The sequence below is a fragment of the Gobio gobio genome, assembly GCF_949357685.1.
Source record: "Gobio gobio genome assembly, chromosome: 25".
Taxonomy (NCBI): domain Eukaryota; kingdom Metazoa; phylum Chordata; class Actinopteri; order Cypriniformes; family Gobionidae; genus Gobio; species Gobio gobio.
Genome location: NC_137121.1, coordinates 21593502 through 21618547, shown reverse-complemented (window position 1 = coordinate 21618547; position 25046 = coordinate 21593502). Strand labels below are relative to the sequence as shown.

The window sequence follows — 25046 nt, the reverse complement described above, 5'->3', positions numbered from 1 at the left end:
CACATGTCAGTCATTGAACTGGATTGTTACTGTGGATGTCTTGGTGCCTTATTTTATACAAACAAATCTTGCCTTGTATTATATTTTGTATGTGGGCAAATAAACAAACATTTTACAGACTTTTTAAGACAAAGACAGAATACACTCCAATGTTATAAACCTCTAAATCATATTATTTATTGATGCTGAATTGAACAAAATTACAAATTTAATTAAGTAGATAAATCAGCTATAATAAAAATCACTTCCACACATTATTTCATTAGAAATAAAAATAACAAATCATGCTTATCACACATGGCAACTTCAAATAAGTAAGGACATCTCTTTAATAGAAGGGAAGTCAATATTAGAATAACTTATACTCTTTTTTTTTCAGAAAATGGCTCAAAAAGGGAAAACAAGAAACATAGTCTTTGTTTTCTAGTATTAATGTCCCTTTTATTAAATGCATAGAAATTGATGGACTGCACTGAACTGAAACGGGGAATGGCATATGATTGCAAAGAAAAGTCACATTTCTGTATTCAGTCACTTGGCTTAACAAGAAAGGACCTCCTGCTCAACATCTCTTCATCTTCATGTGCTTTTGTCCGGCTTGACCTGCTTTTCCTGAGACTTCTGCGTGTGAGACGTTTGAGGAAGAACATCTGTGGATTCGTCCTCCACTTGCATGAACTGCAGATGGAGCCTTGTCAAGGAAATCAGCTGATGAGTTAACTTACTACGATTAAACAAAATGTGAGTGTTCTTTTTGCGACATACCTCTCCTCGTTATTCAGGCTTTCTGTGGAGGCAGCAATTCTTCCAAAAACCTGAGTTTTGCTTCCTTTAGACAGCCTCCCTAACCTCAGACTTCTAAACGCAGCCTGGTTCTCAAACAGTTGAGCATTGCTACAGAGAAACACACAATGACAGCGGTAAGAACGGCTGATGACATTCTGCGGTCTATGTGACAGGAGTCAAGCAAACCTCTAGAAAAATAATGAGTTAAACCTGTGCAGGTCAGGGAGGAAACAGGAGCCGTCTTGTTTCCTGATTTGGTCGGTGGTCCTCTTGGACTGCTCTGTATCTGGTGATGCAAGGCCAGCCACAGCACCTTGGTAACATGGGAAAATGAATCGGGTTGCAAGTATCATAATACACATTGCCAAAACATTTGGAGGCTTTATTTAAGTCTGATATTAAATTTCAAGTTGTGCAATGCACATACATAATGTACAACAAATTTAGTTACGTTTGTCCAAGTATAACAGACATGCCAATTTTTAAAGAAATACTAAATGTTTACCTTGTCCATCTGTCTTATGACTGATCCTCAGTGTTCCCATGTTGTCGAGTGGCATTAAGTGTTTGACAGGGATATGGGTCACTTGCATCTGTCTTTCCTGCCTGAGTTTCTGTTGACTGTGGGTAAAGTCCTTTATTTTTTATATTTATTAATTTATTATCATCTTAATGTTTAAAGACAGTTTATACATGTAAATCTACATTAATAATTCATACATTATGTATATTATTTTATAAATAATATATATTATTTAATTGTGTATGCATATATTATATATATAAATGTATGTATTAGTGCTGTCAAATCGATGAATCGCATCTAACAAAAGTTTGTTAATATAATGTTTGTGTATATATATAAATATATATAATTACGAATTATTTATCTAAATGTATATATTATTATAGTATGTATATAATTTATATACATAAAGTTACGTAAAGTATTCACAGCCTTCGCTCAATACTTTGTTGAAGCACCTTTGGCACCATTTACAGCCTCATGTCTTTTTGAGTTATGATGCTACAAGCTTGGCACGCTTATTTTTGGGCAGTTTCTCCCATTCTTCTTTGCAGGACCTCTCAAGCTCCATCAGGTTGGATGGGGAATGTCGGTGCACAGACATTTTCAGATCTCTCCAGAGAAGTTCAATCGGGTTCAAGTGTGGGCTCTTGCTGGCACACTCAAGGACATTCACAGAGTTGTCCCGTAGCCACTCCTTTGTTATCTTGGCTGTGTGCTTAGGGTCCTTGTCCTATTGGAAGATAAACCTTTTCCCCAGTTTAAGGTCCAAAGCGCTCTGGAGCAGGTTTTCAACAAGGATGCCTCTGTACATTGCTGCATTCGTCTTTCCCTCGATCTTGACTAGTCTCCCAGTTCCTGCCGCTGAAAAACATCCCCACAGCATGATGCTGCCACCACCATGCTTTACTGAAGGGATAGTATTGGCCAGGTGATGAGCTGTGCCTGGTTTCCTCCAGACATGACGCTTGCCATTCAGGCCAAAGAGTTCAATCTTTGCTTCATCAGACCAGAGAATTGTGTTCTGGGCTGTCATGTGCCTCTTACTGAGGAGTGGCTTCCGTCTGGCCACTCTACCATAAAGACCTGATTGGTGGAGTGCTGCAGAGATGGTTGTTCTTCTGGAAGGTTCTGGAGCTGGAGCTCTGTCAGAGTGACCATCGGGTTCTTGGTCACCTCCCTGACTAAGGCCCTTCTCCCCCAATCGCTCAGTTTGGCCGGGCGGCCAGCTCTAATTATGTGATGATGGAGGAGGCCACTGTGCTCATTGGGACTTTCATTGCTGCAGAAATTTTTCTGTACCCATCCACAGATCTGTGCCTCGATACAATCCTGTCTCGGAGGTCTACAGACAATTACTTGGACTTCATAGCTTGGTTTGTGCTCTGACATGCACTTTTAACTGTGGGACCTTATATAGACAGGTGTGTGCCTTTCCAAATCATGTCCAATCAACTGAATTAACCACAGGTGGACTCCAATCAAGTTATAGAAACATCTCAAGGATGATCAGAGGAAACAGGAGCACCTGAGCTCAATTTTAAGTGTCATGGAAAAGGTTGTGAATACTTATGTACGTGTGATTTTTATTTTATTTTTAATAAATCTGCAAAGATTTCAAACAAACTTCTTTCACGTTGTCATTATGGGGTATTGTTTGTAGAATTTTGAGGAAAATAATGAATTTAATCCATTTTGGAATAAGGCTGTAACATAACAAAATGTGGAAAACGTGAAGCGCTGTGCATATATTTATTGTTATTACACACTTGGAATTGTACAAAAATGATTGCCAGGGAATTACTGTGTAGTTGCTAAGGTGTTCTGGTATTATTACGCCCCTTCCACTGTGAAGTGTAATTTGCCGTCATGTGGTGTAGTTAGTCTACTTACCTCCTCTGCATAATGTCTGAAATACGGGATCTTCCTGTGAGAAGGCAAAATGATAAATAGGTCATCAGTGTGGTCAAAATGTTGGTGAAAAGCTGCCTGTGAGAAAAAAAAATATATATACCTTTCATTTCTGGTAGGGGTCTGAAATCGGGGTAGAAGGGAATTGTGTACGGCTGGACTGGTATAGTCAGGGCTCTCTCTCTGGAGGCTGGTACAGACGGACATCTTTTATGACCTCCAGTAACTAAGAGGGTCTGCCTTTGCAATTGCCCCTGAGGGGCAGATGAGGTAGCGTGCTGATACGTTTTGTGTGTAGGATCAACTGAAAAACATGACATTTTCATCAACTTTATGCACTTCTCTTGATGGAAAGGAAAGTGAATGATTAATTTTTATATATTTAAATATATCTACCTGAGACAGAGTGCCGACAAGATGAAAAACCATTGTGCAAACTGGTGGCAGGCGCAATCTGGAATAAATAGGGTTTCTTTTTGTTTGTTGTGCATTGTATTCTGCCATAATCTTGAATTATTTGATGGTCAGTGCCTGATTAGGTAAATTATCGAAAATATCTATTCAGATCCGTTACCTTATCTAGTCTGTTCCCCCAAAGATCTGCAACATTATCTACAACACCTATGCGAGTGGTGGGATGAGGGATCCAAGACCTCACAGTCTGGTCTGCCTTAACTGAATTTGGCACCTACACAGCACAGAGAATACACATTTTTTCACTATCATTTCAATCCTATTTCTTTGGTATTTTACATCATATATCACTCATCATCATCATTTTCGGACCATACTCACACAAAGAATGTGGATTCATTACCTTTTGTTTCTTAGTGTCCTTCATGAATCCCATAGTTTTCTCTTGGATTCTCACTTTGACTGTATTTTCATTCGAGGGCGCAGGATCCTTCAGAAAGGCATATAGCTAATATTATAACACTTCTAATTGAAACCGTGTGCTTACTCTTAAATACATTTTAGTTAAAAAAAATCTATTAAACTTTTAAAGCTATCAAATACATTTATTATTTATTTAAATGCATACATATATTTATTTAAAGGGGCTATATATAAGAATTGTCATGTATCCATCGCTTTTTGTATTGGTAATGTATGAACAGCTTATGACTAGTGCTGGGCAATCGATTAATCGCGACTAATCACGACTAATCACATCCAAAATAAAAGTTTGTGTTTACATAATATATGTGTGTATATATATATATATATATATATATATATATATATATATATATATATATATACACATGCATGTATATTTTAAAGACAAATATGTTATATTTATATATAAAATATTTATATATAAGATTAATTATATAAATATATACAAGCAAATATTTCTTAAATATATACATGCATGTGTGTGTATTTATACTGTATATACATAATTATTATAAACAGCACACACACACATATGCTAACACAAACTTTTATTTTGGATGCGATTAATCACGATTAATCGATTGCCCAGCACTATAACAGAACGAGACTTTCCCCAAATTTATCATAATAAATTAGGAATAACCTATAAACATTTATTTTTAGTAAGACCAACCAAATGTTTGATGTTCCTGTCAATAATTTTGGGTCCTGCACTCCGTACTCGTTCTTGCCGGAGTCTGTTTCTTTCTTTACGGCTTCTTAGGTGTTTTTTCTTGCCCTGTTTTAAAGTAAAATGAAGAAAAATGAAGATGAAGAAAAATCCTCTTAAGGATGTCTCTGAGAGGGTTTGCGGCACACTGCACCTTGTTTGTGGCATTTAAAAGATGAACAGGAAGTCCATCTGATTCAGTACTGTTTGATCCACTTGTGCTGCACATAACATCAAGATTGTGAAATAATTGATAGGGTTTGCTATGACATACAGTTATCAAATGTTCACAAGAAACATATCGTTTTATTTGACTGTACTTTTACCTGGACTCGACGTCAATGTCAGACAGATTCTCTAAAGAGTTCAGTTCTCTTCCTAGTTTTTGTTTGACCTCTTGTCTCAATAACACCCCTAACTCCTCCAGACAGAGTGAAGTCTGTTTAAAAAATATTTAAATGCATTTTTAAATAAATTATGCTGTTTCAAAGCTGATTAAAACCATATTAAAAAGGAGTAAAGCCCAAAGACAGGCCACCTTGGCTGGGTCAGGGTCACAAAAGTCAAGCAGAGTGTCACAAAAGCAATGGCCCATTGATTTCAGGTCCTGCATGCTGAAGTGTGTTCCTTTCCTGTCCCCTAAAAATGAAAACAATGGACATGTCTTTTTGGTGTACACCGGTGTTGATACTGTTAATTAAAAATAAACTATTAAAAAACATTTTTGTTAATTGAAATAAAGCTAAAATATAAATATTAAAAGGTAGGGCAGGCAATTTCCGAGAGGCTAGCAATAGCAAGCTAGCTTTAAAAGCTTAAGATCCCACCCCCTCCATCTCCACGCCTCCTCCAAAACACATGCACAGCCTTTCACACTTAAGAGTTGGACACATTTTTGATAACTTGTAGTAAGTACCCAATGTTGAGCCTCCGAAAGTAGACTCCATTGTGTAGCTGTTCCTAATGCCTAGTCTCCACATGACGATGCGGCCGGTACCCTCTTTGCTTTTATGCATTTTGAACTTGCAACTCCTAAAGGAAAACTAAAAGACAAAAGCATAATTCAAACATTGCATGAGAGACTAAATGCTCTTTGCCATGCTATTAGGACTATGAAGGCCGCAGCTAACCTTGTCTTTGGCATTCTTGCTCATCATCAGCGGGAAAATGCGTTCTTGAAGACACTGCGAGGCATCTTTCCGATCATTACATCCATACATGAACACATTGTTTTTCCTGCTATGGCCATGAAAGTCACAGTAGACCACCACTTCTCTTTCGGCAAGCAACCTGTGGGATCAGATTAGCCAGGTGTATAGGTGCGGTCACATTTACCATTGCTCTGCGAAATCCAGTCATTCCAATAGGAATCTGTGTGATTGGGAGTTTTGCCTGAGAGTGAAAGATTTCTCCATGCAGATTCCGCTCATGTTCAAGTTGGTCATGCGAATTCGCCATGCTGACCAAGCTCAGAAAGCTTGCTTTGAAAGTGACTTCTGTGTGAGCTGTGCAAAATTTCACCGAATGTGACCGCACCTATTTCACGTTTAGCATGCTAAAAGAGTGACACAATCCTCACTCACCTTTTCACCATGTTGCGAGTGTACCAAATACAGGGGAAAGAGTCGCGCAGAAGACTGCGGTAGTTTCGGTTCAAATCGCGGCCTGTGAGTGAGCAGCGGTAGTTTCCCACCACCACACCGTCAGGGTTAAGCATCGGTATAACCTGTGGCCAGAACATCCTTAACATCAAGCATTTGGCATGAGCATATATAGACATTTTTGCCGAAACCCATTCTCCATCCGTGCCCTGCATTCCTTCCCTCACCTTAAAGACGAAAACTTCCCGCAACAAACAAGCGTCAGGCAAGTCGCTCAGCAGGAACTCCAGAAAGCCCTGCATCATCCAAGAGCCGTTGGTTTCTCCTGGGTGCACCCGTGCCGTCACGACTACGGCCCGCTTGGCTTTCCGTTCTGCTAAGCTGGTGGACGGTGATGTTACAGTCAGCACATACACCGCATTCCCCGCAAGACTACGGCAGAGAACCCGCAGTTTACAGTAAGCTGCACGGACAGGGTCTGAGATGACCTCATGCAGGTAATGCTGAAGGTTTGAATATGTATAAGGGTAGCAATGGGCCAGGTAGCAGGTGTCGCTGTCATAAGGGAACTCCAGGGTCCAGGTAAGGGAGTACAAAGCTTTACCATCTTGTTCAGTGTTGTTTCTGTAGTACCTAAAAGACATTGAGACAAGAGTTGGGTCACTGACACCCACCCTTTTTTGTCCGGATCGATTTAAACATACAAAGACTTGAATACACCTCATGTTTGATAAGCATGTTTGTAATTTCTGAAATAAAATTCATTTGAATGTTTTTTTGAAGTGCATAAAGCCAACAATTTCAGTGTCCTGATATCATAATGAAGAAAAATCCAACTTAAATTTTTGGAGAAAAAAAAAAGTATAATTTTATCATTTTTTTAGAAAAAATATTTTAGTCAAAGAGCTTTACTGCTTATTAATATCCACCAAATCAAAGTCATGTGGTGTACTAAATGTGTAAAAAAACAGGAAATGATATCATAGTGAGAACCCCTGCAGACCCTCAGGTCAATAAGTCTCTTAAAATATCAGATAATATGACCTTTTTATGACAAGGCATGGTTAGGCCTAGTTCAAGTTGTATAGTCTCATGTGGTCTGACTCCCCAAAATCTTAATGATATTTAAATAAACTTTTTAAAATAAAGACACTCACATGTATGTAAGGAAAATATGTAATTATTTTTTTTACACCACATAACATTTATCATTAAACTAATACTTCTTGAAAGTGTTATAAAAAAAATTCAAACCATATGAGATCAACATGAATACAAAGAGTACATTTCTAAGGACATTGTATGTGTTTTCTATGGAAGCCCAAATCATGCTTTGGTCAATCATAATTATGACAGACAAGGGGAAATTGTCATACTAGTCAAAATTAAGAGATACTCCTCCAGTTTCACAGACAAAGCTTAAGCTAGTCCTAGACTAAAATGCATGTTTGAGCTGTTTTAACTGAAAGCAACTTGCAATGACATATCTTAAAATATGTCACTTCCATTGTTTTGTCTCCAGATGCATACCAGTAATGTTTTTTTTCCAAGGCACATTTATAAAATATACTTAAATGCCTTAATTGAACTAAGGCCTAATCCTGGCCCTGTCTGTGAAACCAGGCCACTAAGGGCCTGTCCACACGAACACAGGTATTTTCAAAACCGCAGCTTTTTCTATGCGGTTTGGCCATTCGTCCACACGCAAGCGCAGTATCCGGTCATGAAAACCAAACTTTTTGAAAACTCCTACCAAGGTGAAGATTTTTAGAAACTTGCAGTGTTGTTGTGTGGACAGTGAAACCAGAGAATTTGGCTTGTTACGTCAAAACCAGAACCGGCAATAACCTTTTTTCCAGGCTTCTGATTGGCCAACATGGCTTAACGGTTAGGGTTATATTGCCACCTGTTGGTTTGGCATGCTCTTGACAGCGCTTCATAACATGTTTTTGCGTTTTCATGTGGAAGCAAATTTTTTTTTAAACAGAGGAAAAACCATAGACAGTAAAAGAAATGGACAGAGCGACCGCATAGACTTCAACGGGGAGAATTGAAGTCAGGTAGAAGCACTCACTTCCTGATGGCTGAGCGAACTGCGCAGCCACAGACTGAGCTTGACGATGTAGATGTGACGTGATCAGCCTGTCCGACAGTGGCAAGTCTTCTAGTAGTTGTGCAACATAAAATCTGAATCACAGAATCTTGCAGAGACAGAGAGGGTAAGCAGGAGCAACTTTTGATGAATGAAGCAGGATCTGCAACATCTCTATCTGCGTTTATGCCTCCACGTCCCCCCAATTGCCTCATAGACAGTAAAAGATTGCCTACGAGCTTCTCCTCGGGTCTATACGGTAATTTGCTCAACTGCGCGACACAGTCGCGTGGTTATGACGCAATCGTTAGCCTATATTTTACAAAAACAGCTTCAACGGAGCGATAGTGTAAGATACAAGGTAATGAAGCCTTTTATACATTGTCGTGTTTGTTTAGAAATAAACAATGGACGAATGGAGTCTTTAAACGCCTCAGATGTAAAGATATTGACTGTCAAAGTGAGGCCAAAATGAATGGGAGTCAATGGGATGCTAACAACAGGTGATGGCTTGGTTAGCATGCGGGCCTATGGGTGGTACGCTTTCCGGGGGCTGGGGTACCCCCTTGGGAAAAACTCACCCGTGTACATGTGGACTAGGCCTAAGTCTTAACTATGAGACAAACTATAAATTGACAAGTCAATTATAACAAATATGGCTTTTGCCATAATTATGACTATCTAGTCAACTCAATTTCGACTTTTTTTATCTCATAATTCCTCATGATTTCAATGTTTTTTCCTCATAATTATAACTTAGTATCTCACCATTTTGACTTTTGATCTCATAATTATGACTTAGTATCTTTTATGTCATAATTATTACCAAAGCATGATTGTTTTTCTTATGTGGCAGAAATAGGCTTCCATAGTTTTCAACTAGATTTTAAAAAGGTTTATCCTTTAATTTATCTTGGACATAACTGAGCCACAACTTTGTGTCTTCACATTGACTTTAAAACATTGCAATGAGAACAGAGACAAATCACTATATGTCACCTGATGTTGGTTCCTGCTCGATGCCATCCTTCTCTCTTCAGCCAGGCAGCGTGTTCAGAGTAGAATAACGGGCGCATACCGGCACCATACAGACTGCTGGACTTCATCAGGTTGATGATGGTGAAGCGGTAGCTGACGCCTGCCCTCATGTTCCTCACCCGGAAGTAGAACCACTGAGTGTGCTTATTGGTGTACAAGTCGGTACGCAAAGTCAGCTCATAGTCATACTGACCACTGGAACACCCAGATCAGACAGGTTTACATTAGATTAAGATATGCAGACTCTGAAAAGAAAGATGAGTATTTATGGGAGTGTTTATGAAGCTGAATGACTCACACTTGCACAGCTTTTTGTAGGTTTCCACTTTCAAAACGAGACTCAAATGCTAGCGCAGGCTCCTCCTGATGGTTGGCACAGGACGTGGCACTTTTAATGGGTCCTCTGCTCCCACCCACACGAGAATAGGTGAAGTAGAAGGTTTTTGTGGCTAAAATAGTGAACCAAGAAAAGAGGATATAAAACCAAAGTATGGAAGTTGCTAGAGATTTTTACACAGAGCAAAATGTTTTCTTACCTGAGTCTATGCAGTAGACAGTGTTTCCTCTGACCGCTCCTACTGGCATGGGAGTCTGCTCCTCACCTGTTGGCTGATAGAACGGCTCCGGCTCTGAGGGGTCCCATTCTGGTTTTCAAAAGATATAGAAGAAATGGAGGGTTTACAGCCCTCATTTATGAATTAAGATGTACAAAATATTTAAAAATTTAGTTTCAAAAGGGTGAAATTTTAATTCTTATTTTCAAAAAATATTTTTTATACATTTTGCAAGGCAAATATTAAGAATTGCTTGTTCATAATTATCATCAGTTTTGAGGGAATCGCAACACATGAGCTTGTCTTGCCATAAAAAGTCAAATTATCTGATATTTTAAGTGACAAAAAAATTCCATCAAAATGGTGTGTAGTTTAAAACGGGTGAAACATAAACTTTTATGTTTTTAAATATATTTTGCATGGTAAAAAGTATTTTTTGTATATCATTAATTTTGGGTGAGTCACACTACATGACACTTTTCAACCTAAATTAAACTTGTCTTGTCATAAAAATGTCAAAATATCTGAAATTTTTAAAATACTTATTAACCTATGAAAAAATTATTATTATTATTATTTTTCCCCTAAGAAATAATGATAAAAGATTATGTTTTCCTTTGTTTTAAGTAGGCTTTTTTTTTCTTCATTTTCTTTTTAGGATCTTTCTCATTTTTGATTTTTCTCTCCAAAAAATAGAAAAACATTTTAATTCACAAATAAAAAACAACAAAAAGTTGGTTACACTTTATTTTAAGGTGTCATTGTTAAAGTGTAATTATATATTCAAGTACTGCGTAATAGTAATTAACACCATGTACTTACTATAGGGTTAGGGTATGATTAGGGTTTGGTTGAGGGTTAGTTGCATGTAATTATGCATAATTTACTGTTATTACTATGGTATGTACATGTAATATATGTAACAAGAAAACTATAAAATAAAGTGTTACCAAAAAGGCTATCATCAGAGTTCATTGTATGAGTTCATAAATTGCCTTTTTACCTATATGCTGGATTTTGTCACGGATCACTTCACATTCTATGGGCCAGCGGACGCCCTGGAATGGACAGGAGGTAGATGGGATAGTGAAGAGGTCCAAAGGGTCCCTTAGTCGTGGAATGGGCCGCTCTCCATCAAAGTCAAAAACAAGCTGCCGTGTTCTGAGAACTTTGTCTAAGCTGAAAAAGTCTTGGAAAGAAATGAAACACACAGACATAGTTATACAAGATCTCTTACCCAACAAACATGCTGTAGTTAAGAGACATGTGAGAAGCATCCGTCAACAGCAACGATTATCAGCATTACCCGTCTAAACAAGACATATCACTGGTACATGCTCCCTAAATCAATCATGCGTTTCTTAGTGTCTGAATCTTTTATAAAGGCAATGAATTTCAAATGGGATCTACCGTTAGACTCAAGAGTTACGTATTGTGTAGCAACTTGAGAGAAATTAATATATGGTTAAATTTAGGTGGCAATGATGCCACAGCATATGGCATCTTTACATGAGTTCAAATTTATTTAGTCTTGTATGGTACAATATGTAAATTGACATATCATATTCATGCTTCATTATGGAAGCCCATTCCCACCACATTAGAAAAACAAATCATGCTTTGGTAAATCATAATAATGAGAATAAAAAGTCATAACCATTAGATATAAAGTCAGCTAACATCATGAAAGTCAAAATTACGGAGGAAAAAAAAGATATACTAAGTCATAATTATGAGATAAAAAGTCGAAATTGACATTCATAATTGAGAGGGATTTTTTTATTTTTTATTATTACTTAAAGGTCAAAATTATCACAAACTAATCAAAATGATCAGATAAAAAGACAAAATGATGACATAAATCAAGATTATGAAATTAAAAATGTGATGGCTTTTCGTCATAATTTTGACTTAATCTCATTATTATTACTATCTCATAATTTCAAAATAATGTTGAAATTATTGGATTTAAAAAGTCAAAACTTTGACATAAGACAATTATGATATAAAAAGTCAAAATTATTACAAAGTCGAAATTATGAGATAAAAAGTCAAGTTATGACATATGAAATACAGTCAAAATTATAAAAAAACAAAAAACAAAAAACAAAGATGTACTAAGACAGCCATCTTTTTATGAGATAAAAAGTCAAAATTGACATAGTCATAATTATGAGAAAATAGTCAAAATTATTACCCAAGTCAAAATGATGACAAACTTAACGATCAAAACGATCAGGTAAAAAGACGAGATTATGACATAAATTAAGATTAAGAAATTAAAAACGTGATGGTTTTTCATCATAATTATGACCCTTTTATCTCAATTTCAACTATCTCATAATTTCAAGTTTTAATCTCATAATTATTACTTAGTAGAGTCCAAAAGAATGTTGAAATATAAGTCCAAATGTTGCCATACTTAGACATTGATGTATATATTTTGACATATTAGTTATAACTGGGATAAAAAGAAATAATGACAATGTCAAAATACGATATAACATTTAAATTATGTTACGAGATAAAAAGTTGAAATTATGACAATTAAGTGGAAAGGTTTGTGTCATAATTCTTATTTAGCATGTCATAATTATGATGTAAATGTTTTACATCATCATTATAACATTTTATATAAATTATAATTCACCAAAACTTGATTTTTTTTTTTTTTATTGTGGCAAAATGGGCTTCCACACTTCATAGAAACAGGATCCAAGAGCCAGTTTTGCATATATACTTTGACATGGCTTGGGTTCCTCTTCTAGGTTGGAGTCATTGCTCTCAGATGGTGAGTTGATCGTGTCTGAGGCAGTTGAATCTTGGTTGCCCTCCCATTCTCTTTTGAAGGGGACGCCAGAATGCACAGAGGAGCTGTTGTCTATGTACAGAAACAAAATGTGAGATAGAAAAATAATAGACTATGTAATGCTATATTAGAGAACATAGCATCTATTAAACCAGTCTAACAGTGTCTAATGTTGACTTGAATGACTTACCTGAGAAGAATCCATAATGCTGAAGATGTAGCAAAATGAATCTCTCGTATGAATCATCTTTTTTCTTTTGTTCAACATGATAAGAGAACAAAGAAGTGAGTTTAAATACAAGCAAGGGGGCACGAAGGTTAACAGGCATTGAGTATCAGTGAGCTGGCATGTTAACCAACTGGGTAATATTAGACTGTAACCGTAGAGTGAAAAGCAGCAGTAAATTTTGTGCCATTACTCACCTGCATTCCCGAACCTCAAAGCGATGCGACTTCACGCGGGTCATTAAGTCATCGTAAACAACACTAAACAGTAAACAACTGCACAGTTTACAAGCGCTTGACAGGATATCAAATAACGCCGCTGGTTAGTTGAGAATGCCTCGTTTTAACCCCCTAAGGACAACTGCATAGTGTCCCAAATTTTTTTTTTTATTAAAATGGCCCTAGTAGAGAGCTAAACAACTACACTTTTTAATGCAAATCTCATCGTTACAATTATTATTGAGGCGCCCCAGACGCCATTTGTGTAACAGTTGCCATGGGCACGACGCACGTTTCCTGTGTAAAGCACGCTGCAAAAACGTAGAGCAGGCACTTGTTGTGAAATATATTTACCTTTTAATTCGTTTAATGTTTATATATGTACATGTAAAATAAAATAAAATCAGGAGGAAAGTAATATATTGCTTAAAAAGAAGCAAAACGTTTGTGCTATAGAGCTTGAAGTCGTTATTTAAGATTCATTAAAGAGATAGTTCACCTAAAAATGAAAATGTTATTTACCCACCATCAAGTTGTAACCTGTATGAATTTCTTCTTCGGAGCACAAAATAACAAATTTTAAAGAACATGAGTAACCAAACACTTGATGGGCCCATCAAATGTATGATAACTTCTGTTTTAAATTTTCAGTTTTAGTAATTCATTGTCTACTTAAAGGGATAGTTCAACAACAAATGTACTCACCCTCAAGCCATCCTAAGTGTACATAACATTCTTCTTTTAGACGAATACAAAAAGAGTTACATTTAAAAAAAAAAAAAAACGTCCACCAGACCGGATACTTTAGCTGGATTTTTTTACTTTACAGGGTGTTAAATATGGATATGGTTCTAAAAATCGGTTTGCTTTAGAAGGCCTTTATTAACCCCCTGCAGTCGTGTGGATTACTTTTATAATGGATGGACGGGCTTTTTTGGGCTTCAAATTTTGGGCTGCCATTCACAACCATTATAAAGCTTGGATTAGCCAGGACATTTTTAATATAACTGATTGTATTCATCTGAAAGAAGAGTCATATACAACTAGTTTGGCTTGACGGTAAATCATGGTGTAATTTACATTTTTGGGTGAACCATCTCTTTAAACTGACCAAAACTTAGAACTGTTGTCTTGGCAGCAAAATGAAATCTGTACTTGAAGTATAAGTTCTTTATATTTTAGTTTATGTTAACATTTTTTTCACTTAATTTTAAATAGCTTTAGTAACAGCTCACAGAACAGTTTCTTGAACAAAACATTTGTGGAAAAAAAAAAGTTTATTATCTACAATGTAGAAAAAGTTAAATGGCTCTACAGCCCCAATTCGGGGAACATTTACACTGAACATCACAAGATTTAAAAGTAAGACATAGTGAACATAGCATTTGTGTTGAGTTGACTGTTCGTCACACATCCATGGGGGGGAAAAAAGATTAATCATATTTTAAAGTGCAATGGAGTGGCCAAGGTGAAAGTTTCAACTGATTTTGTTGGATGCATGGCTGAAAATTGTTAAAAGTAGTCAATTTGTCTGATCTGAGAATAATCTTAGCTGGATACACAGTTACAGCAATGTAAAAGAGGAGAGATCACTGTACAGCTGATGTTCGCACACTTCATATTGAACAAAACTCAGGATTTTCTTTGTAAGAATACAGTTGTGAGGAACTGAAGAAATGGGACAGTTTAATATTGATTTCATTATGTTTTAATTTATAGACAAATCGTGCACAGGTTTCATGGTTGGGGTAATAAAAAAAGTAGAACAAAAAAAATTCTGTACATGTTTAACCTGGTTTCAGGTTCATTGCATCTTTAAAATAACTTCTGAACAATGTATACCTTTGAATCACGAGATGATGCAGCACGGAGTTTACCTAAAATAGGCTCCGACAGACAATGTGCGCATATCAAAAAAATAAACATTTGTTCAAAGTCCACTGAAGCTTAGCAAGTGGGACACAATGCCAAAAAGCAGTTAGTCCAACCCTGCCAGAAGCTTTCAAGACTGATATTATGAACTCTGCATCTTTCTTTTCTTTAACAGTCTATCCCTCCAGTCATCAGGCAGTGCTTCAAAGTTAGCATTCTTCCCAGCCTTCCCTCTGCAAATGAAGACAAAAAAAGACAAGTATTTAAACAATCAGTTTATCATCTCAAATGTGTGTAGATACTCTTGGCATTGGCTTCTTCGAACTTACGTTGAAAGCTGTTGCAGTTTCCATTCCTCGATGCGTTTGCTGTTGAGCTGATCTCGATCTTCATCGCTCGAGCTTGACTTCTCCTCTTCATCTAGCTCTTTCTGAATGCTCTGCCACTTCTTTACAAGGGACGGCATCTTCGTCTTGCTCTTCTTTGTCTCAACGAAAACAAAATCGCACCAAATTATTTCCTATGAATTCTTTCTCAAATATTTTAGTTTTTTTTTTTCATTTTAAAAAAAATTAATACAAATCAAGTAATAAAAACCCAACATAAAAAACAAAACAAAACCTACCTTCTCTTTTTTTAGCTTCTTGGTTTTATCTGTAAGGACTTTGTTTATGGGTTCCAGGACGCTGGGAGGTTGTGGAGCAGGAGGGGGTGGTTGGGGGGGCAGGGCTGGCATTGGTGGGACTATGGTTTCTGTAGGCAGAGGAGGTGCAACTGCAGCGGTCATCCCCCAGTAAGGATTACTAACAAGAAGAGGGGCTGTGAAAGAATGAGAGGAACATGAACAACATCTTGCCACAAGACAGGTCGCCCTTCCAAAATTACTGATTACTGATGTAATGTGTAAAATGTATTGATTCTTACCAGCTGTGGCAATGGGTTGAGTGTAAAGAATGGCGCTGCTGCCGATGGTGACCGTTTTGGGCAGCGGGACGGAGCCTGGGGCCTTGCGTTTCTGTCCTTTAGCCGCAGATACCAAAGATGCTGCTGCTTCAGCCGCCTAAGGAAAAGACATTAAAACGTATATAGCTTTAGTTTGCACTAAAGCACAAGCTAAACAATCTTGACTCTCAAGACAAAAGAAAGTGACCTTGAACTCTTCTGTTCCAGGAGCCGGGGGCTCGGAATCCTCATCCTCCATTTCCACTTCCTCGATCTCTCCGTCATCCTCAAGGGGTGGTGGAGGGGGTGGAGGTGGAGATTCAGGCGGTGGAGGGGGTGGCGGAGGTTGCTCCGTAGGTGGCGGGGGCGGAACCTCTGGAGGAAGAGGCGGCAACGGTGGCTGAGGAGGCGGGGGAGCCAACCAATAAGACTGCACATCTCCTAAGGAAGTTACTGTTTATTAAAAAATAGAATCCCATAGTTGTATGTTTATTATGCTACTTTATAAAGGTACTTTTTCCCTTTCAAATTATTTGATTAAAATTTCAGCCTATGCAATTGGTGATTTTAACATTATTAGAATTTAAAAATCTATGAAAGAGGTGTATTCAAGTCATTGTATGTATAATATTAAAAATTATTTAATGTATTTTTAAATAAAAGGAGTCATGACCAACAATCCTGACCTGTTATAGCAGCAGTAGTGTCTGCAGATGGTTGGCTAGTAGTGTCTCCGGGTGCAGCTGTGGGCGGTAGGGGCGGCTTGGTTTCCTCTTCCTCCTGCACGACTGGAAACTCCCACTGGGAAGCATTGGTCCGCTCGTTCACATAGAAGTACCGCCTGTGCTCTCTAGAGGTGGAGAAACAAACACACATATGCGTCTTAGAAACTTTTCCCTCAACTGATTTCAAGGTCGTGAGACCCTTGGAGAGTCATAGGGAAAGGGGGGCTCTAGTTCCCTAATGAGGGAATGTTGAACTGGGCTTCATTGGGAGCCCAGAGGAGAAACCAGATTATAATGGGTGCACTAATAAAGAACCCACCTTAATCTCTACTAAAATAAAGTAAATAAATAAAAAAAACATGGGGGGAAAAAAAAGAGAGAGAAATCTCCAGTCCTGAAAAGTTACCAACATCATTACAAATCATGGCAATACTCACACTGACAGTGACAAAACCCCTCCGCAAGATGCCTTAAGGCAGGCATCTTCAACAGAGGGTAAAAGACAACATTTTTATTTAACAATCATCAATAGTGCATGGAAAGAAATCCAGTAAAACAATGAAATAGATTGGTCTGACCTTCAGGCTCCGAGGGCAAGGCATCGTCTTCCTTTATTGATGCTCGTGTGACACGCTGCTTCCATATGGTCACTCTGTGTCACTCATTCCTCCCATCATTTTGGGGGCAGTCCTGAAAAGTTCAAAGCTCTCGCACGCGCAACCACCTTCCTAACCCTTTAGACTGATTTTGAGGGGAAGCGATGGGGCCCAAATCTTTGGTGGTCAGGCTGGCTCTTTAGAGACGCTCCCTTATCAGGATTACCTTCTGTCTTTATCCGTGCTTGTAAACACTCCCCAGTAATACAACAAGTGCAAATCAGTCGCGCGTATGTCATAGCGGCGGAGGCAGTGTCAATCGTCACATGAGGAGGGGGACTTTTAGGGAGGGGGAGTGATAAGGATGTGAAAGGTAAGGAGCGCGTACCTGTCCCAGTGGCAGGACCAGCCTTTGGGAGTGGCGTTAAGTTCGTAATGTTTTATGTGCTCGGCGGCTTCTTGCAGCCTGCGCCGGAGATAGTTTCCGTTCAGAGCGCCCTCTCTCCAGTCTGCGATCCGCGTCTGGAGGAAAGGAAACAAGTCAAAAGGCCATTTCAATACATGGACCAGCAGTATAAACAATGCTTATGAGCTTATTGTCTGGTTTCCTTACCTCCGTTTGCAGCAACAGCAGTTGAAAGTTTGAGATGGTTTTCTTGTCAATTCCCAAGAACTCCATTTTGCTGGTGAGTGTGTTAGCAAGCTCTCCGATCTGAAACTAGAGGCGGCAACATGGACAACTTTTAATAAAGACCATTGCCGTCCCATGACATTTCATATTACCAGTAACTTGTAGCTCATTTTCTCATACTAGTGTAACTGAGGTATACCAGAAAATACCAAAAAAGGTATGTTAAAAAAACAACTCGGTAACACTTTACAATAAGGTGGTATTGGTTAACATTAGTTAATGCATTAGTTAAAGGGTTAGTTCACCCAAAAATGAAAATTCTGTCATTAATTACTTACCTTCATGTCGTTCGACACCCGTAAGACCTCCGTTCATCTTCGGAACACAAATGAAGATATTTTATTTGAAATCTGATGGCTCTGAAAGGCCTCCATTGGCACAATGGCACGGTTCACTCTCAAGACACTTAAAAGGTACTAAAGACGTCGTTACAAAGTCCATCTCACTACAGTGGTTCTAAAATAACTTTATGAATCGGCGAGAATAGTTTTTGTGCGCAAAAAAACCCTAAATAACGACTTATATAGTGATGACGATTTCAAAACACGGCCTCATGAAGCTTCGAAGCGTTATGAATCAGTGAGTCGAATGAGCAGTTTGAATCGCCAAATTTCAGCAGTTTGGCGGTTTGACACGCGATCCGAATCATGATTCGACTTACTGATTCATAACGCTTCGAAGCTTCATGAGGTTCATGATCACTATATAAGTCGCTATTTAGGTTTTTTTTGCGCACTATTCTCGCCGATTCATAAAGTTATTTTAGAACCACTGTAGTGAGATGGACTTTGTAACGACGTCTTTAGTACCTTTTAAGGGTCTTGAGAGTGAACGGTGCATTGTGCCAATGGAGGCCTTTCAGAGCCATCAGATTTCAACTAAAATATCTTCATTTGTGTTCTTGCTGAGTTGAGGTCTTACGGGTGTCGAACGACATGAGGGTAAGTAATTAATGACAGAATTTTCATTTTTGGGTGAACTAACCCTTTAACATGAACTAACCATGAACAACACCTCTGTTCAGCATTAGTTAATCTTTTTTAACATAAGTTAATAAAAATACAGCTGTTCATGGTTTGTTCATGTTAGTTCACAGTGCATTAACTAATGTTAACAAGATTAATAATGCATTAGTAAATGTTGAAATTAACATTAACAAAGATAAATAAATGCTTTAAAAGTGCAGTTCATTATTAGTTAATGTTAACTAAAGTAGTTAACTAATGAACCTTATTGTAAAGTATTACCAAAAAAATCTTACTGACCCCAAACCTAAATAAGCCATTACATTTTGACGATAGATTGTGAAGCAAATCGTAATGTACAACGTTTATTTGTGCACAATAAGAACAGGAAAGTGTATTAAATACCTTGAGGTCCTCTTCTTCCTTTTGAAGAGCTTTGGATACAGGCTTCTCCTTTTCATCCTCTTCTCCTTGCTTCTCAGCGGTTTTGGAATGTGCTTGAAACACAAAAGGTTCAGTAAGTCACTCATTCATTTACAATGTTCAAAACCAAATGTACTGATTGATATGCTGTTTTCAGCTGATGAATGAAAGGACTTTTGGTAACACTTTAGTTTAGGGTCAAATTCTCACTATTAACTAGTTGCTTATTGGCATGCATTTTACTAGGATATTAATACGTATAAAGCACACAATGCTTTATTCTGCATAACCATATTCTATATCCCTTAATCCTACCCAACACCTAAACAACTACCTTACTATCTATTACTAAATAGTTATTAGGCGTTTATTGAGGCAAAAGTCATAAAAAATTTGTTAGTAGTGAGTATTGGACCCTTATGACCCTAGTGTGACAAAACTTTTGTTTTGCGTCTCCCATCCAATAAATAGCAATAAGCGTTGTGCTTTGTTAGTGTTGATATGAAACAAAGCCTTATATCAGATTCTGTCCATTTTATGAAATTCAAACCTTAAATACCAATTTGCATACTTTATTGTGCCGTGACGAATCGCTGTTGCCGCCTCAGTTCAAGCGAAGCAGCACGTGAACTGATCATCTCTTCCTCTTTACTACAAGTTACAGCACGAAATAAATAATGAACATCAGAAGGTATGTTGAAAGATACAGTACAACTTACCGAAATCCCTATCACGTCACATGTAATCGCTCAATCAGGGTTTCAATCACAGGGAGACATCAATAAACCAGCTTGTAAACAATGTCACGTAATGTTACAGTTAGCTCAGTGTTTTGCTAAATATATACTATATTACATATTAATTTTGGTGTTCTTCAATATGTAACGTATGTTTGAATAAATCCATTAAAATGTTTGACAGCCACCATTTAAAGGTTTTTTTTTTTAAGTTAGTAGTATTATAACTTATTATTATAAAAAAATATTTTAACCTTCAATAGTACAGGTAAAGTAATGTAGTACCAACTAAATCCCTGTCTAGTATTAGTTGAGAGATTTTTTTTTTTTATTGTAAAATTGAAAAAAAAAAAAAAAAAAAAAAAAAAAAAAAAAAAAAAAAAAAAAAAAAAAAAAAATCGCAATCTTGTGAATTGAAATCAAATTGACTTTGTCAATACCCAGCCTTAATAATTACATTTCCAAACTTCGGTTATTACTGCCAATCTTTACCATTTTCTGAGTGCTCTGGAGCGGTCCATTCCGCCTTGTCTGAGCCCCGGCTGCTCGAGTCAGGACTTGGCGCACGGAGGAAGGCCGTCTTCCATTTGCTCTTCTTCAAGAGTAAATTACGAGGACCATCTTGACTAGCTTCAGAACAGGGGCTCGACCCACCGGCACTGCCGTCACCTTCCTCCAAGGCACGAAGTTCAGCCTGTAGAAGAAAAAAACTTTCAATATGACCATTTCAAAAAAGAAAATCATATATTTCTTTGACAATAATGGCTTATGAAAATAAGACTCAGAGGTTTACATGATGCTTCGTAATCAGAATATAGGAATATTCATACAATATAGACTAAAAAGTTATTTCTAAAGATGCAACTCACTTTTTTCCTCTCTAGTGCTAGTTCTAGTTCCATGGTGTCTTCTTCAGCCTCCTCCTCCTCCCTGTCGGAAGATTCTGCTGAGTGGTTCCTGCTGCGCTGGTTACTCTGGCTATCTGTGTCCCGGAGAGCGGGGGAGTCCAAAGATGGAGTGCCTTCTCCCTCTACTTCCAGTGGTGCTTCTACGGTCTCCTCTATGGCCAGCACCTTCTTTCTCCACTTCTCCTCTGCCTCCTTCACCTCCTCTGGGATGAGAGGAGCAAGAAGAGTAGCCGCCACTCCTCTCCGCTCTTCTTCTTCGCTGGTCAAAGCCACAACACTCTCGATTACTTCCTGTGTGAACAGAGGCAGAATTACACTAATGACCAAACTGTAAATAAAAAGAAAATAATATGAATAATTCCAGGTAGTTTTCCCATCTCATGTAATTAAGGGGAAAGTTGCCACAACAAAAAAGTCCATGCCTTCTTTTTGGTTTCTCTCTTAGATGCAGGAGCAGCTGCAACAGACTGTTCAGTAAAACTGCTATGATGTGCCACACCATTACCATTTACAGATGAGCTGTGGAAAATAAAATTCCAAGATGAATATATCAAATACATGATAAATACACACACACACACACACACTTATACATAATATACATAGTAGATACAATATTAATACACAATATAATAAATACTGTATATATTTAAAAAATTGCATTTACATTGCAATATTTACTTCTTAAACTAGGATGAACAAAGTCTGATCATTTTCTTGAATATTACTAATATTTATTATAAACAATATATTATATATAAAAAGGTACATCTAAAACGCATAAATTGATAAAGAGAGAGTTTTAAATTGTTTATTTATATTTTAACACATCCTTGCTGAATAAAAGTTAATTTCTTTAAGAAAAAAAAAAAAACCTTGACCCCAGACCTTTGAACGGTAGTGAATATTGGTACAAAAGATTTAGATTTAAAATAAATAATTTTTTATTCTTCAAAGAATCCTGGAAAAAACTGACAGGTTATAAAAAAATACTAAGCAGTACAACTGATTCCAAAATGTATCATAAATCTGATGAAAATTCAGCTTTGCATCACAGAAATAAATCATATTTTAAAGTATATTAAAATAGAAAAACAATATTTTAAATTGTAATAATTTCACACAGTTTTTCCTGTACATTTGATCAAATAAATGCAGGCTTGATAAACAAAAGAGACAATAAAATGAGTAATGTTTCCAAACGTTTGACTGGTACTGTATATATTTATATAAAGTGTTGGTTTAGCTCCACTCACCTGCCAGTGTACTGTTGACTCTGCATCTGGTCTGCCAAGTAATGAGGAAGCTCCCAGGCCACCTCATTGGTCTGAGTATTCCAGTAGTAGTAACAGCCGGTATTTTCATCCCACACTTCCTGCCAATCTCCCATCTCCAATCCAGCTACAACATCCCCAAACACAAAAAAAACAAGCATTAACTCCCACGTTTTTAATTATTTTGAGATTTATACACTACGTAGGAAACCGAACCAGTCGACTAGAAAACTCACCTCCTGCGAGGGAGTACTGTGTGTTGTATTGAAATTCTTGAGTCTGCTGGTCTGTTTTGGGTTCAGGGCGAGGAGGAGTTGGGGCGGGTGCACTTGGCTCTGTCCCTGATTCATCTGTCTGGGCTGGTTGGGTCGTAATCGCATCAATTTCCTTTGGGGGGGAAGACATATGATAACCCATGTGGATAGAAAAAAGACAATTTAAGAAAAACTGTGCTTCGACGACAATTTTCACTTTTGTGAATTAAGTAGCCCATGACTTCACTCACCGCCATAAAATTGGCAAGTGTGCTGTCAATGTCTGCCGACTGGTTATGTTTTGCCTTTGTGGCAGTCGAGGTGTTTTCCGCCGCATCTTCATCTTCACTGTCTTCATAAGCTCCAAGCAGAGATAAACCCTCTACAGCAGCAAATACAATGATATTTGTAATACATTTGATTCACATTCTTTAACTTGTATTTAAAAGTATGCGTGTATATATATATATATATAACACTTGCACATAAAATACATTTCAGGATCTTTTACAATACATCCTACATGCTATACATACGTATTGTTACAATGTTATTCTACAGTTCATATTATGGTGACAACAATTTAGCATAACTCACGTGTGGCCTTCACAGCTGGTGTCTTCATTACTATATTAACTTCTCTTTGACCGTCCGTGTTACCCTCAGGTTCGTCTACAAAAGGAAACATACAGTTTGTAACATGTTTAAAACATTTATAACCAAGCTGTTCTGGTGCGGGTCAATTAGCATGTTGGCTAACGCTTTGTCTGAAGCCCTGTTCCGGCTGCGCTGCTAACTCCAAATGTGGCTTATAAATGTCTTGAATAAGAAAAACTCCTCTTTAATACATGAAAGTAAATCATTAAGCATGATTTTATGTTGTTTAAGTCATAAACAGCTTGTCAAGCTCTATCAGCAGGGACATTTTCCGGTTCCTCGGTAGCATTGTGGCTAACGCTAAACTTGACAACGGATGTTCAAAAGATATGAACTGTGTTTTTTACGTGGTTTTTAAACTATTTAACTTTAATTTAAACTATAACGTTATATTTTATTATGATTAGCCAAATGTCTCAAATGTAAGCCAACTAGTTTACTAAATAAACCCGTTTTCCACAAGCGTGTTTGTCTTAAAATGGTTTCGCCTTGCTCCATGTTTTTGTGTATCTGATTCTACCGACGACTTTGTACGATTTGACTGATTTCTTTCTTGCCCACCTTCGGATCCAGAGGCGACCCCGTCCTCTCTAGCGGCTCCCGTAACGTTGCGGTTCGGTCCCGGCGGTGAGAGCTGTAATATGGTTCTCCTGCCGGTGCCTGTGCGAGTCTTCTTCCCCATCACTGCTGTTAGTAATGGAGCTCCGCTCTCAATCTCAGCCCTGTGTGGAACTGATCGCTCTTTCTTTCCAAATGGCTGATTGACTTCGTGTCCTTCAAAATAAAAGTTCTCATATAGCTTATATAACGTTGTCTTCCTTTCTGCCAAACATATATATTTACATTCAGAGGATCTTCGTTTATATCTTACTGTTATATTATTAAGATGTATAAAAGGAGAAGAAAGACTTTGAATTTGTCATATTGTGCAGCTGCTGCGTAAAAAAGAGGCTAAAATATTATTGTTGTTGTTTGTGGGACGTTTTGAAATAATTTTCACGTACGTTTATTATTAATTTATTTATATAGTTATTTATATTATTTTTATGGGTAGTTGACAGATAAGCGGTAAAAAAAAAAAAGCTTTTGTAAAACCACTTTTAAAGAAAAAAAAGCATATTATTATGTAGTGTGAAGTCTGATGTTTGAGAAAATATAAGGGGTCACTAACTTTGTCAATTCTTTCACTGTTTCTTGACATTTTTTACTGAAATGTGTCCTATGGTGCGACATAGAAATAATTAAGAATATAGGAGTGTCGCACCAAAGGACAGCAGAAATTAACACTTTTATAGTGGTTCCAAAAAAAGTTAAACATTTGAACAATTCTGAGACAAAAACTTCCCCTGTGCACGTCATGGGCTTCACAGGGGGCTTCAGTAACATGACCTTGAATGGGGTCCTTCAACTAATTATGCTGCCTTCACGTGCTATCGGATTGATCGTAAATACGAGTTTCCTTGGGGGGAAATGCACACGAACGCCCTCTGATGTCGTGTTTGCAACTTGGAAGTTCGGTAATAATTTTGATTTCAAAATTGTAGAACTACTGCTGTGACAGGTATGATTTATTAGTTTTTTCCCCAAAACTAAAACAGCTAGATCGTCTTGTCTTGTCATTATTGTAGTGCA

The 25046-nt window shown here is 37.5% G+C and overlaps 2 protein-coding genes across 5 annotated transcripts; both read right to left on the bottom strand.

Moving 5' to 3' along the window:
- Window positions 1-154: 154 nt before the first annotated feature.
- Window positions 155-13355, bottom strand: agbl2 (AGBL carboxypeptidase 2; the record flags this gene model as incomplete). Its single annotated transcript, XM_079808782.1, has 24 exons — window positions 155-691; window positions 766-894; window positions 997-1099; window positions 1292-1407; window positions 3206-3239; window positions 3327-3527; window positions 3620-3677; window positions 3798-3911; window positions 4041-4127; window positions 4797-4901; window positions 4987-5053; window positions 5159-5271; window positions 5371-5471; window positions 5749-5875; window positions 5963-6122; window positions 6416-6558; window positions 6661-7066; window positions 9525-9758; window positions 9862-10012; window positions 10100-10207; window positions 11121-11306; window positions 12858-12998; window positions 13117-13180; window positions 13350-13355. The coding sequence occupies 24 exons, from the start codon at window positions 13353-13355 to the stop codon at window positions 580-582; spliced, it is 3066 nt and encodes a 1021-aa protein (XP_079664908.1). The 3' UTR covers window positions 155-579.
- Window positions 13356-14630: 1275 nt separating this feature from the next.
- On the bottom strand, window positions 14631-24178 carry fnbp4 (formin binding protein 4). Of its 4 annotated transcripts, none has more exons than XM_079810309.1 (17): window positions 23976-24178; window positions 23355-23429; window positions 23009-23139; window positions 22740-22890; window positions 22486-22630; window positions 21652-21748; window positions 21191-21520; window positions 20814-21015; window positions 19567-19658; window positions 18119-18223; window positions 17894-18027; window positions 16871-17034; window positions 16393-16637; window positions 16167-16302; window positions 15868-16061; window positions 15572-15729; window positions 14631-15475 (listed from the first exon to the last, which is right to left on the bottom strand). In XM_079810309.1, exons 1-17 carry the CDS (start codon window positions 24094-24096, stop codon window positions 15385-15387), a joined length of 2571 nt encoding a protein of 856 aa, XP_079666435.1. In that variant the 5' UTR covers window positions 24097-24178; the 3' UTR covers window positions 14631-15384. The 4 variants fall into 4 exon arrangements, with proteins under 4 accessions (XP_079666435.1, XP_079666437.1, XP_079666436.1 ...); XM_079810311.1 differs by having other exon boundaries at window positions 16393-16625; XM_079810310.1 differs by having other exon boundaries at window positions 14632-15475; window positions 15572-15723.
- Window positions 24179-25046: the final 868 nt, after the last annotated feature.